Source organism: Pipistrellus kuhlii, unplaced genomic scaffold (genome assembly GCF_014108245.1).
Source record: "Pipistrellus kuhlii isolate mPipKuh1 unplaced genomic scaffold, mPipKuh1.p scaffold_m20_p_5, whole genome shotgun sequence".
Taxonomy (NCBI): Eukaryota; Metazoa; Chordata; class Mammalia; order Chiroptera; family Vespertilionidae; genus Pipistrellus; species Pipistrellus kuhlii.
In genome coordinates this window covers 5074531-5088454 of record NW_023425551.1, presented here as the reverse complement: position 1 = coordinate 5088454, position 13924 = coordinate 5074531, and the positions used below count along the sequence as shown (strand labels likewise).

General features: G+C 43.3%; 1 protein-coding gene across 1 annotated transcript; it reads right to left on the bottom strand.

The window, feature by feature from the left end:
• Window positions 1–7146: 7146 nt before the first annotated feature.
• Window positions 7147–8101, bottom strand: LOC118705958 (mitochondrial import inner membrane translocase subunit TIM14-like). Its single transcript, XM_036415098.2, has one exon. It carries the CDS (start codon window positions 8022–8024, stop codon window positions 7674–7676), a length of 351 nt encoding a protein of 116 aa, XP_036270991.1. The 5' UTR covers window positions 8025–8101; the 3' UTR covers window positions 7147–7673.
• Window positions 8102–13924: the final 5823 nt, after the last annotated feature.

Below are 13924 nucleotides of genomic sequence, written 5' to 3'. Positions count from 1 at the left end.
TTAGCCGTTCATAACCATCCATGGCATTAAGTATTCCACAATGCTGTGCAACCATCACCACTGTCTACTTTCTGAACTTTCATCACCCCAAATAGAAGCTCTGTACCCACTTAAACAATAACTTTCCATCCCCTCACACCCTACATCCCAGTCCCGGGCAACCACCACTTTATGTCCTGTCTCTATGAATTTGACTATTTTAGACACTTCGTATCAGTGGAGTCATGCAATATGTGTTCACGTCTGGCTCGTTTCACTCAGCATAATGTTTTCAAGGCTCTTCATGTTGTAGCATATGTCAGAATTTCATTCCTTTTTGAAGCTAAATAATATTATGACCAGGGTCTTTTCAAGGTCAACAAACCACTCCTTGTGTGTAGATTAAAGTCAACTTGCACAACACCCACATGTCAAACAGTCTGTTCTGCTGACAAAACTGGTTTGGCTCCAGGGATAGAGTGTTGGCCTTCGGATTGAAAGGTCCTGGGTTCGATTCCGGTCAAGGGCATGTACCTTGGTTGCGGGCACATCCCCAGTTGGGGGTGTGCAGGAGGCAGCTGATCGATGACTCTCTCTCATTGATGTTTCCAACTCTCCATCACTCTCTCTTCCTCTCTTTAAAAAAATCAATAACATATACTTAAAAAACTAAAAAACAAAAACAAAAAGTCTGTGCTGAAGATGTAGAATAGGACAGGATGTCCTAATGGTTTGGTTCAGTGGAGAGAGTGTTTGGTTCTGGTCAAGAGCCCATGCCTGGGTTGTAGGCTCGATCCCCAATACACAAGCTAATCAATGATTCTCTCTCATCATTGATGTTTCTCTGACTCTATCTCTCTTTCCCTCTTTCTCTTCCTCTCTGAAATCAATAAAAATATATTTAAAAAATAAAAGAGGACAGAGTAACAAGGGAGAGTAAGAAGACCCTATCGATTCGGGCTATAGCAGTGAACATGGTGGAGGGGAGCAAGTACCCAGAAAGTTCAGAAGAAAGCATTAAGTTCAAGTGTGGCCACTGGTAAGGAGATGAGGGACAGGGGGAATTTGCATGACTCAAAGCGTTCTGGTCTGATGAACCGGCAAGATAGGAGAGACAGAGAGGGCGAGAGTTTTTAGGAAAGGGAGGTGAGTGCATGTTGACGTTCTAAAAGGGCAGTTGGATGGTCTGTTCTGAGTCATGATCAAGGCTGGGCTAAGGGACACAATTGGACATCCTGGACATTCTAGGAAAGCCATGGGTGGGCTGGGCCCAGGAAGAAAGGAGAGTGAGCCGGAGATGGTCAGTAAAGGCCAGGGGAGGCCTGGGATAGGGCCTGGAGGAGCAGCCACAGTGAAGGAAAGATGTGTGTCTGCTAGAGAGCCACGGGCAGTGGCCAGAGACCGAGTGAGGGCTGGGAGCCTCAGAGGGTTATCCAAGGCCACCTTCAGTCTGGCACTGCGGGGTAGAAACGGAGACAGAGGCCGGTCACCAGGACAAGCAGGGAGCGGCCTGCGGAGCGAGTGGTGGGGATAGATGCCAGATGGCAGAGACTTGAAAAAATGGCAGAGCGTAAGGTGCTATGGGGGCTGTTCTTCCAAGAAATTTGATTGTGAAAGAGAGGCAGCCTCTAGGGGTGTTGAGCAAAGTTTGGTGGTTGTTTGTTTTTAAATCCAAAAGACAGCTAAACATTTGGATGAAAGGAAAAGTCAGCAGAGGGAGAGAATCAAGATATGCCACGAGCAAGGGGAGGGATGTCATCCGTGGGGCCCACGAGTGGCATCGGGCCAGTGTGTCTCTGCCATCTCTGTCTGCTGGCTACGATGCCGGAGGAAAGGAGAGGGGGTCACCTAAACCAAGAGCTGGAGAATGAGAGAGAGCTCGGCGGCCAGGAAGGGCAGGGGGTGTGCTGTTAGGGCCACACAATGTGGGAAACCCCACATGACTGTGTCCCAGCACAGTGATGGCCTCCACTGGGGAGACGCTACCTGGACACACCCAGAGGCAGGAGCTTCCTCCGGTGGGTGGTGGCCGGGACGTGAAGCACCGAGGACACGGGACAATGGCCTCTTCGTCACAGCTCTCTGCTGTGGAGGACGCACTGGGGAACCGTGAGATAAAAACACAGGCTCCACCCTCACAGAGGAAAGTAACAGTTCCACACAAAAGCGCCACTGTTCCATCTGGCTATGAGAATTGTTTTTATTATTGATTTCAGAGAAAGAGAGAGAGAAACATCAGTGATGAGAGAGAACCATTGATCCACTGCCTCCTGCACACCTCACGCTAGGGACCGAGCCCACATACCTGGCATCTGCCCTTGACTGGAATCGAACCTGGGACCCTACCGTGTGCAGGTTGATGCTCCATCCATGGAGCCAAACCAGCCAGGGTGAGAAGTGTTTCAGTGGAGCCAGCTGTTCTTCAAGATCCCAGTGCCCAAATGGCATGACCTGCAGCCGCTGTCTCTGCTGAAGGAGAGCAGAATAGGCCTGCAGCCTCACACGCAGAAGCAGAAATGGTGGAAAGCACACCCTGTGTGAAAAGATGGCCCCTCCAACTCTTAGCACGTTGCAAATGTCCATGTAGCTGAGAGACCATCTTACCATCGTTAAGCCAACCGTGTCCTTTACAAATATTCATTTTAGTAGCTGCTTTTACAGTGCTTTGTGGCTCCATTTGTAGGGAACGAGCTGGCGACTTCTGCTGGGCCTCTCTCGTGGCCGCCCTCTGTCCACGGGCTGTTCGCCATCCCGTTACTGTCCCCATGGTCTTCTGTCCTCCCAACCCTTCCCGATCCGAGGCTATTTCACGTTACAATTCGGTACTTAAATTTGCATGTATTTGCAGTCCACCACTCGGTCTGAAAATAGGGGTCCTTTTAGCAGCATCTTATGAAACTCCGGAACCTCTCAAGCAGCCCCTAAAACTCAGGAGAGTCTACCTTCTCCTTCTTTTAGAAACACCTGGAAGTCCTGGGGCTCGCAAACTCCCATGTCGTTTATTTGTCCTTGGAACAAACACGTGGTGTTTTAGACACCTGAACACAACCAGTGTTTGTTTCTGCAGTTTCTGAGGCTCAGGACCCCGGAAATGGCGTGGCTGAGTGGCGCTGGCCTGGGGTCTCCTGAGGTGGCATTCAAGCTGTGGGACAGGGTTGTGGTCCTCTCTAGGCTCGTGTGGCTGAAGAGCCTGCTTCCCAGCTCATTCTCACCGTGTCTGGTGATCCCAGTTCTTAGCTGGCTCTTAGCAGAGGCTTCAGTCCCTCCCCATGGGCCTCCCCATCGGCTGCTCACAGATACAGAGGCAGAGGCAGAGGTAGAGATAGAGGTAGAGCTGGGACTAGGGAGAGAACTAGAGGTAGAGCTGGGGCTAAGGCTAGAGGGAGAGAGAGAGAGAGAGAGAGAGAGAGAGAGATGAACAAGGGAGAGAAAGTGTTCATCCAAGAAGGAAGTTCAGGCCTCTTTATAACCCAGTTTCAGAAGTGATGCTGTCCCTTCTCCCATGTTCTATCCGGCATGCCGTCCACCCCTGGTAAAATAACACTTTGCTTTGTAGTGCTGAGTCTCAACGGTGTGGATTAATAGGAAAATGTATAAATAAGAACGTGTAAAAAATAATGCATGCAAATATGAAACCAGGATGCTTTTTTTTTTTTTTTTTAATTGATGGAGTCTACAGTTAAAGCAGCTGGAGACCACTGCCCCGGAGAAGGAGAACTCTGCCTCAGGAATATTTCCTAAGTGCCAGGCACGGTTCTCGGCCCTCTAAATGCCTCCTCACAATTACTCCTCGCTATCTGTGAGGAAGGAATGGATGCTATTTAATCTGGTACGGTTGAGCAAGTCAAAGCAGAGGGAGGTTAAGTAACTTGCCCGAAGCCACACAGCTACCATGTGGCTGACCCAGACTCCGATCCAGATGAACCAACTTAGTGACAGCGCCTCTCCGCCCCTTCGCACAGCGGGCTTGCCCTCCATTAACTATTCTCTTACACACTCAAGCTCTACGCTAGGCCACGGGGGAGCAAACGTGTGCTTAAGGAGTCGTGTGATTTGTGAAAGAGTTTAACGCCAGTCCTGAATTCCTGGTCATGAAGCACAAGCCGGTTTCTATGGTCCTGACTGAAGAATGGTTTTCTTTGCCTTTAGCAAAGTGGTCTCCAGATTCTTGGATTGCATACCATCAATTATTTTAAATTGAGCATTCTGATCCAGTGTGCATATTTACACTGGTAAATACTGTACTTGTAGTCTTATAGCACTTCTACGTTAGGTGTGCAGGTAACATACTCAGATTGGTCACCTAGATAGAACGAGATTACATGCACACACACAGCCGTTCCCCTGCCTCCTTCCTGCGCCTCCGAGTCCTCTGAGAGCCTGCTCCTGAGTGGCAGCCCTTTAAAAGCCCTTTTGTGGCCACGCTGAATGGTGGCTTATGGGAAACTCCTGGAGATTCTCAGCCTCAGAGGGAAGCTGTAATAGGCCTGGCGGGGGGGTGGGGGGGGGGGGTGGGGAGAGGGGCAACTGGAAGAGAGAATCCAAAATAAAGGTGCTTTAATGATCATACCCAAATGATTACTTTCCAAGTAAATAGTTCTCAAGTTCTTGGCCTTAAGGAGATTAAATGGTTGTAAGTCCAACTGTTTCCACCAAGACCTCCTCTGGAAAAGAAGTTCCCCAAGTGGCTAAGTCTGTCATTTGAAACAATCTCACCTCTTATTTGTCAGCTGTTGCTCCAAAATTCTCACCTACAAGTGGTAATGACATCATTAAAAACAAACAAACAGATTTTTATTGATTTCAGAGAGGAAGGGAGAGGGAGAGAGAGAGAGAGATAGCAATGATGAAAGAGAATCATTGATCCCGCACACCCCACACTGGGGACAGAGCCCACAACCCAGGCATGTGACCTGACCGGAAACCAAACCAGGACTTCCTGGTTCATAGGTGAGCCACATCCCTAGGGCAAGACATCGTGTTTTGACCCCACAATGGCTGGTGAAATAAATCACATTTTAAAGTTTCCTAATTTATAGTCTAAAAGGAAAAACAAAACAAAACCATACACACACAAAAGAAAACAGAAAAAAACAAAAACAAATGAGCCAGTCTAAAACATGTGAGACTTATTGAGAGTACCGTATTTTTGGACCATAAGACGCTCCGGACCATAAGACGCACCAGTTTTTAGAGAAGGGAAATGAAGAAAAAAAGATTCTGAAACAAATAGTGTCCTAAAATATTTTATGTGCATTAAAACCCAACATCACAGTCATAAACACATGTAATCAACCCTGTAAAGTAAACAGCAGCATTTAGAACCATTTTAGAGCCGGGCAAACACACAGAGACCACACAGAGCCGGGCAAGTAAAAAAACTTTTTTTTTTAAGTATATGTGTAGGCTATATTTGGACCATAAGACGCAGGGACTTTTTCCTCCCACTTCTGGGGGGAAAAAAGTGTGTCTTATGGTCCGAAAAATACGGTAATTTCCTCATCCTTGCGACCTGCCCCAGGCCAGACCCACCTCCTCTCTCACACTCCAGTGACCTCCTGACCTCCAAGAGAACCATCACTGTGCTCCCTCTCCAGAAGCTGGGCTGACTCAGGCTGCCAGAGGTGCCAGGAAGAGCAAGGAGGCCCTAGGTGAGCTTCCCACTGCGGGCTTCCTCCTTCATCCGGGGATCCCAGGGCTGGGCGGTGAATGCAGGAAAATGCAGGAGAGGAGAGAGGGTGGATGGGCACAGAGAAGGGACTTCTGCCTGAACAGCAGTTTCCACAGTGAAGGTATGAACCACAACAAAATAAAGAGGCAGGAACGGAGTGCAACCTGGAACTTGGCAGCTTTAGGAAGGAAGAACTCAAATATGGGACAAAGCCAAGGCCAACCAACCCTTTTTACCTGCTCCAAACGCTGTCCTGAATTTTAAATGTGGCTTGGGTGGGAGGGAAGGGACTTTCATTTAATTATCTATCTGGTTTTGAATTCTGGGGTGATAATGCATTTAAAGTTGCTTTTGCAACTTGTGCTGAGAAAAACTTTTAAAAAATTAAAAAAAACACAAAACACCAAAAAACAAAACAAAAACCAATCATTCTTCAACTAAGTTGCTAGTTTGTTCCGACCAAGGATATCAAAGGAACCTTGTTCTACTCAGGTCTCTGGAAATCCTTGACCTCTTTTCTGGGCACCAAAGTGAGCCCCCTCCCCCCCCTCCTCCACCCCCATCATAATGAAGAGGCTGAAATGGCATTTTCTCTGCATATCCCCAATGTGTCTGGAACCCATTTTACTTGAATACAGTGACATCTGGGAAATAAAAATCAGGTGGACATTTTTGGGGTAAGTGTCGCTCCTCTGCTAGAACCCGTCTTATCCTGCTCAAAAAATCAGCTTCTAATATCGGTGGCCATTGTGTGCTGGCTAAGGGCTTCATCATTACCACATGTTTTAAAAAATATGATTCTAGTGGCCCTGGCTGGTGGCTCTGTGGATTAGAGCATCATCCTGATACACCGCGGTTGCAGGTTACAACTCTGATGAGGGCACATGTAAGTAGTAACCAACGAACGCATAAATAAGTGGAACAGCAAATTAGTCTCCCCCTTTTCTCCCTTCCCCCCCTTTCTAGAAAAGTAAATAATTGTTAAAAATTAAAAATATATATTATTATGGAAATTTATTAATCTTGGGCAAGGCCTTGCTGCATTGCCTTGAATATTGCAAATGTTTGTGGACAAGCAACTATATAATAGTTATTAAATATAGGCCAAAGAAGGATATGGACTTTAAAAAATCCAGAACATATAAACCGGGTACATATAAACCCTAGAACAGTGGTTGGCAAACTCATTAGTCAACAGAGCCAAATATCAACAGTGCAATGGCTGAAACCGGTTTGGCTCAGTGGTAGAGCGTCGGTCTGCGGACTGAAATCAGGTCCCAGGTTCGATTCTGGTCAAGGGCATGTACATTGGTTGCGGGCACATCCCCGGTAGGGGGTGTGCAAGAGGCAGCTGGTAGATGTTTCTCTCTCATCGACATTTCTAGCTCTCTATCCCTCTCTCCTCCTCTCTGTAAAAAATCAATAAAATATATATATATATATATTTTTTTTTTTTGTAAATATTTTCTTTATTAGAAACAACATACTCCTCTTTTATCAAGATTTTAATGTATGAAATCTGAATTCTGCCTGTGATATACATAACATCAATTTTTTAAAGTCAGAGTTGTGGCTAGACTTACTTTTAAATTCACGGTCTTAAGCAACTGTACCTTGACAGTCTTTCCTCCTAACTACTATAACAACCTGTATTAATTCCATCATAATATGGACCATATTGCATTTTAATTACTAGTGTATAGGTCTCATCAGATTGGGGTTCCTTGAGAGCAGACTTTCATGTTCACTTTGCCTTGAAGTAAATAGCAAATTATTTACTAAATGATTAATGACAGAACACTACTTCTATTCAAATGGTATGTGTCCATATTATTGAGCATTAATTTCCAAATATTCTATAATTTGATTTAGAACCTTCAAATTTAAATATGAAACTTATACCAAGGCTTTGACTTAGTTTGTGCTAAATCATTTTTTAAAATGTGTAGCTTTGGGACATTTTATTACAAAAAGCTGTTTTTATATAAGTGACTAACAACTTAAAATTCACCATACATTTACTTCATTTTTTAGCTTGACCATCTAGTAAATCTTTAGCTTCATTGATTTTGGCTGCTATGTAAGGAGATCCTCCCTTGTCTGGGTGCTTTAACAGCATAATACGTCGGTGAGCATCTCTTATTTTTCCTTTATTGGCAGTAGGGCTTACACCTAATATTAATGCTGCTTCTCGTTTTGTCATTTTGGGTTCAAACCCACCTCTGTAATAGCCACCACTGAAGGCAGGTTTTGGTAGACTTTGAAAAACTTGTTTTACTTGAGGCTCCATATGCTTAATGGCTTGCAAAACATAACGGCCTGCAAATCCTGTAGCAGCAATGGTCAATCCAACTGCGACCACTGTACTGGCCATGGCTCCGGCTCGGCTCGCCTGCCTCCACCGAGAGTGCGGCTCATCCCAGCCCCGAAGGCCGCGGCCACGCGCTCTATGCCGCCCCTGGCGCCGGCGGGGACCAAAGGTCCTCACCAATAAAATATATTTAAAAAACAAACAGTACAACGATTGAAATTTCTTTTGAGAGCCACATTTTTTAAAGTTAAACTTCTTCTAACGCCACTTCTTCAAAATAGCCTCATCCAGGCCATGGTATTTTATGGAAGAGCCACACTCAAGGGGCCAAAGAGCCGCATGTGGCTCACGACCCAGTTTGCCGACCCTAGGAGATTAGCATTTTAAAACACCAAAGCACGCCTCCCATTCTCTACCTGATATTTTTTCTTTCTTTGTCTATCTGATATGATATTTCTATTTTGCTAACTAAAGCCACGCTCAACGTTGGTGATCAGAGGGGCAGACAAGGGAGGGGCTTTGCGGAAACTGTCCCTGATGCTTCTCTTAGCTGATCCCACTGTGGCCGGCCCTGGCTTCATTTCTTGTTTGACTCGGTTCCTTTGGGACCCTCCACAAGCAGGAGAAATTGGTAGTGATGTTGGCCGGGATTAGAGCTGAGCCCTCTCCTTCCCTAGCATACCAGATATTTCTAAAAATCTGATGATAGAGCCAAGAGTTGAGAGTGGGTTTCCCCACAGGGCAGAGCCAGGAAGCCCATTGTTGCTGTATTTTATCAAGTCTGATAGCTTCAATGTCCACCAGCTTAAGAGTAAAACAAGATACCAACCTATTACTATTGTGTTGACATCCAATTTGGCTTACTTTTCATTTTAAAGGATATTTTCAAGGACTCTGGAAAATGGAGGAGCCTATAATTGAACAAAAACTTGTATCTTAGATCTTGATTTTAGCCCACCTGAGATTATACTTGTGTTTCTTTTCTTTTCTTTTTTTTAATCCTAACCCGGAAATATTTTGACATTGATTTTTAGAGAGTGAAGGGGAGAGGGAAAGACACAGAGAGAGACACATCTGTTGGGAGATGCCTCCCACATGTGTCTGACCGGGACCAGGAACGGAGCTTGCAACCAATGTGCGTGCTCTTGACAGGAACTGAACCTGGAGCCCTTCTGTCTGAGGGCCAACGCTCCAGCCACTGAGCCAAGCCAGCGAGGGCAATACCCTGTTCTTTTTTTAAAAACTAAAAATTTCCCCCCAGTTAATTGTGGACTCACATGTATAATAATTGTAAGAAATAATAGAGAGAGAGTCCTCATACCCTTCCCCCAGTTTCCCTCTTGGTAACATCTTGCAATGTTACCGTGTACATATCACAGTCAGCATATTCACATCGATACAGTCCAGGCACAGAACATTCCCAGCACACAATGAGTCCTCTTGTTGCTTGTTTTTGTCCTACCTTCACCGTTCCTTAACCCTTAACCGTGGCTACCAGCAGTCTCTCCTCCATTTCCAGATCCTGTCATTTCAAGAATGAAATCATTCAGTGTGTGATCTTTGGGGATGGGTGGTTTTCTTTCAGCCGCTGAGGGTCATCCAACGTGTTGCATGGATCAGTAGTTTGTTGCATTTTATTGTCGCATAGAATGTCGGGTACAGACGTGCCATCGTTTGCTTAACCCGCTCAATGTGTTGAGGGGCATCTGAGTTGTTTCTCCTTTGGGGCTATTCCAAATAAAGCTGCTGTAAACCCGGGTGTACAGATTTTCATGTTATCAGAATCTATAAAGGTCAAGAATGTGATTGCACCCTAACCGGTTTGGCTCTGTGGATAGAGTGTTGGCCTGCAGACTGAAAGGTCCCAGGTTCAATTCCAGTCAAGGGCATGTACTTGGTTGCAGGCACATCCCCAGTGGGGGGTGTGCAGGAGGCAACTGATCAGTGTTTCTCTCTCATTGATGTTTCTAGCTCTCTAGCCCTCTCCCTTCCTCTCTGTAAAAAAATCAATAAAATATATATATTTTAGAAAAAGAATGTGATTCTCAGTCATATGGTAATTATCGTAATTGCATGTTTAGTTGTCTGTGTTTTTTAATATAGCTTTATTGATTTCTGAGAGAAAGGAAGAGGGAGAGATAGAAACATTAATGATGAAAGAGAATCATTGATTGGCTGCCTCCTACTAGGGATAAAACCTACAACCTAGGCATGTGCCCTTGACCAGAATTGAACCTGGGACCCTTCAATCCACAGGCTGACGTTCTATCTACTGAGCCAAACCAGCTAGGGCACATGTTTAGTTTTTCAGGAGGCTGCCAGACTGCTTTCCAGAGTGGCTGCACCATCTCACGTTCTTACCAGCCATGTGAATGCTCCAGCGTTTAGTGTTGTCACTGTTTTCATGTTAGTTATCCTGAGGGCTGTGTGGTGACAGCTCATTGTGGTTTTAATTTGCCATCTGTATATCCTCTTTGGTGAAATGCCTCTTCAAGTCTTATGCCCGTTACCTACTTTGATTGTTGTTTTCCACTGTGGAGTTTTAAGCATTCCCTATACAGTATATCTATTGTAGATACCAGTCCTACATTGGTTGTGTGGTTTGCAAACATTTTCTCCCGATCTGTAGCTTATCTTTTCATTCTTTTAATTGGGTCTTTTACAGAACAAAAGGTTTAAGTTTTGATGAAGCACAATTTATCAGTTTTTCTTCTTATGGAACATGCTTTTCATATCACGCTTGAACTTTTGGCCAAAGCCTAGGTATCTAAGATTTTCTCTTGTGTTTTTTATCTAAAAGTTTTATATTTATCATGAAGTGCTTGCTCCACTTTCAGTGAATGTTTTTATAAGGGGTGAGATTTAGGTCAAAGTTAATTTTTTGGCCTTTGTGGGTATTCCAGTGCAATTTGTTGCAACTGCTGTCTTCCCTCCATTTTATTACTTTTGCACCTTTGTGAAAAATTGGTTGTGTACTGAAAATTGTTATAAAATTATTTTACATTTATTTTTTAAAGACTTTAACAAGTCCGTTTAAAGAAACAAAGAAAAAAAGTATTAGATCAACCTCTCTGCCTTCTTCAATGTATTCCTAGTTAAGATGTTTATCAGTTCACCCCGATTCTTTGCATGTGGGTTTTGGCTGACAAAATATTTTCTATAGTGATTAAATTTTATACTTAGGAGCAAATACTCAGTATTTCACAACTTAATAGTTTTCTGCCAGTGAATATGATAAGCAGTATATCATTGGATATAGATAATTTTATATTTATCTGTAACCATAGGCTGGGATAACCGTGTTCTTTGGCATGAATTTTAAAAATAGTCTCACGATAAGATACTCCCGTTGTAAAACAAAATTCATTATGCCGGCAGGCCGTATGTTGGACCCCTTCCCGGTGGAATGATTGCCTCAGAAGGACCAGATTGGATATACGTAATGATGATTCCAGAACAACAGAATTCCCCTTCCCCTCATATCATTTGAAACCTGTGCTAGAAGGAAATTGCTTTTCTTCCATATCCTTGCTCAGTTGAGTGTTAATTCCCATCAGGAAGCCAGAATCATCAGGAAGGTCAGTTCGGTCTCCAGGCCTAGCATGGTGGTTCGCAGCCTGGGCCATACTTTTAGTGACGCCGAGGGAGCTTTTTACAGCCCAGTCCCCAGGCTTCTGCCCAGACCAATTGGGTCCGGGTCTCTGGGCTTGGGACCCAGGCGTTAGACTTGGTTAAAACTCCTGGGTTATTCCCGTCTGAGCCAAGTTTGAGAACGGCTGTTCAAGGTTGAGGTCTCCCGTCTTGTTCACTTTCTTAGGAAACTTATTAATGTTCCTATAATGTATCACTTCATACTGTGAATACAAGGTGGTCATAACATATTATAGAAACATATCTTTCAGATTAAACCTAGATACCTTCCTTGGATAATTAGCATGTGCCTAACGTTCTTTTCGTTCTCCTGACAAGAGTTACACTTGTGCACTTTGGCTGGTAGAGCATTGTCCCCATACACCAAGGGTGCACCATTGATCCCCCGTCAGTGTACATATAAGAAGCAATGGAGGGAGAGATCAACCAAAGGACTTGTATGCATGCATATAAGCATAACCAATGGACACAGACACTAGGGGGTGAGAGCATGAGTGGGGATGGAGTGAGGGGGGCATGGGTAAAACATATGTAATACCTTAAACAATAAAGAAAAATAAATAAATAAATTACATTAAAAAAAGAAGCAAATGATGAATGCATAAATAAGTGGAACAACAGATCGATGTTTCTTTCTTTCTCTCTCTCTCTCTAAAATCAATAAATAAAATAAAATTTAAAAAGATTTACAGATGTCCACTGTCAAAAACTAGAGAAAAAAGCAGGCAAACATAATGAAAGGGGAAAAGTCATTTTATTTTATTTTTTGGTTAATCCTCACCTGTGGATATTTTTCTATTGATTTTTAGAGAGAGTAGAAGGGAGGGGGAGCAACTGCAAGAGAGAAACATCGATGTGAGAGAGACACATCTATTGGTTGCCTCCCGCATGCACCTGGGCCAGGAATTGAGCCTACAACTGAGGACCAGAATCAAACACAGGACCCTTCAGTCTCCTTTCTTTTCTTTTTTTTTCTTTTTTAGCCCAATCAGTTACTGTGGTAATGGTTCCAAGGATGTAAACATTTGTCAAAATTCATCAAATAGTACACTTTAAATGTATGTAGTTCCTTTTATGCCAAATATATACGTCAATGAAAGTGTCTGTTGCCAACCTGCAATCGCGGAATTTGTTCTGTAAAGTGTTGCTTGAAATACTGGCTATTATAATCACTTACTGGATGTTATTTTCACCAAACAGTTGTTTTTTACTCAGCACAATAACTTCATTCTCTGAATTAGTCAGTGTTTCAAGTTTTCCTATAGAAAGTAAAATTCAAATATTTCACCGTAATTTCTTCCACAGAATTCTCAAAAGCACAACACCATTCAAAACAACATATCCAAACAATTGCTTCACTTTTAGGAGTTTTCATTGATTTGGTAGCAGGAGCAGATGCAGATTTTGGAATCTTTTTCATGTAATTAATTATGCTCCCAATGAAGGTGTAATGGAGAAGAGGAAAGGAAGGAGAAGTAAATATAGTTTCACTATTGATTTTCTATCTTTCATTGTGATTTATCACAGTTACCCTTTTGTATAGGTACTGCATTTGTGGGAGTGACAAGAAGTCATTAAAAAAAAAAGTAGTGGATGAAATTGAGATAATTCATCAATTATCTCATCAGACATCAGCTGAGATTTGGATGGGAGTTCTAGAAAAATGGGAAAAAATAGTCAACCTCCCTTGTGTATAATTTTAGTAACTTTCAGGTCAAGCATTGGCCTTTTTATTGGGTTCTTAATTACATGCAAAAGATAATTGAAATATATTTTGACGTCATAGACAGCACATAGCAGATCTGAGATTAAAATTCACAAAGGGCTTCACGCTGATAGAGGAACATTAAAACCTCTCAATAGTTTACAGTGTTTGTCTCTATAATGTCCTTTTTTGAGTAAGCAATGTTGACTTATGAAACCACAGTTTCTAGCTTTGACAAGTCCCAGGTGTTTTGGCTGGCAATTAACTCAATAAAAGTTCATTGAATTAATGTTAAAAAAATATTTTTTTAATGTTGGTTACTTATGAAACCCCTTTGGAATTTGTGAAAGTATTTGATATTCTGAGGGTTACCATAACGTGCTCTGCCTTGGAGTGTAGAAACCTTCCAGGCACCTTCAGGTACCCTCCAAAAGTGTGTCCTGGGAAATTCTCACTCCAGACTGGGCAAACTATATTCACTTCGCCTTCCTTTCCTCAAAAAATATTTAAATTTTATTTTAGAGAGAGGAAGGAAGAGAGAGAAACATAGATGTGAGAGAGAAACATTGATCAATTGTTTCTAGCAAATGCCCCAACCAAGGATCAA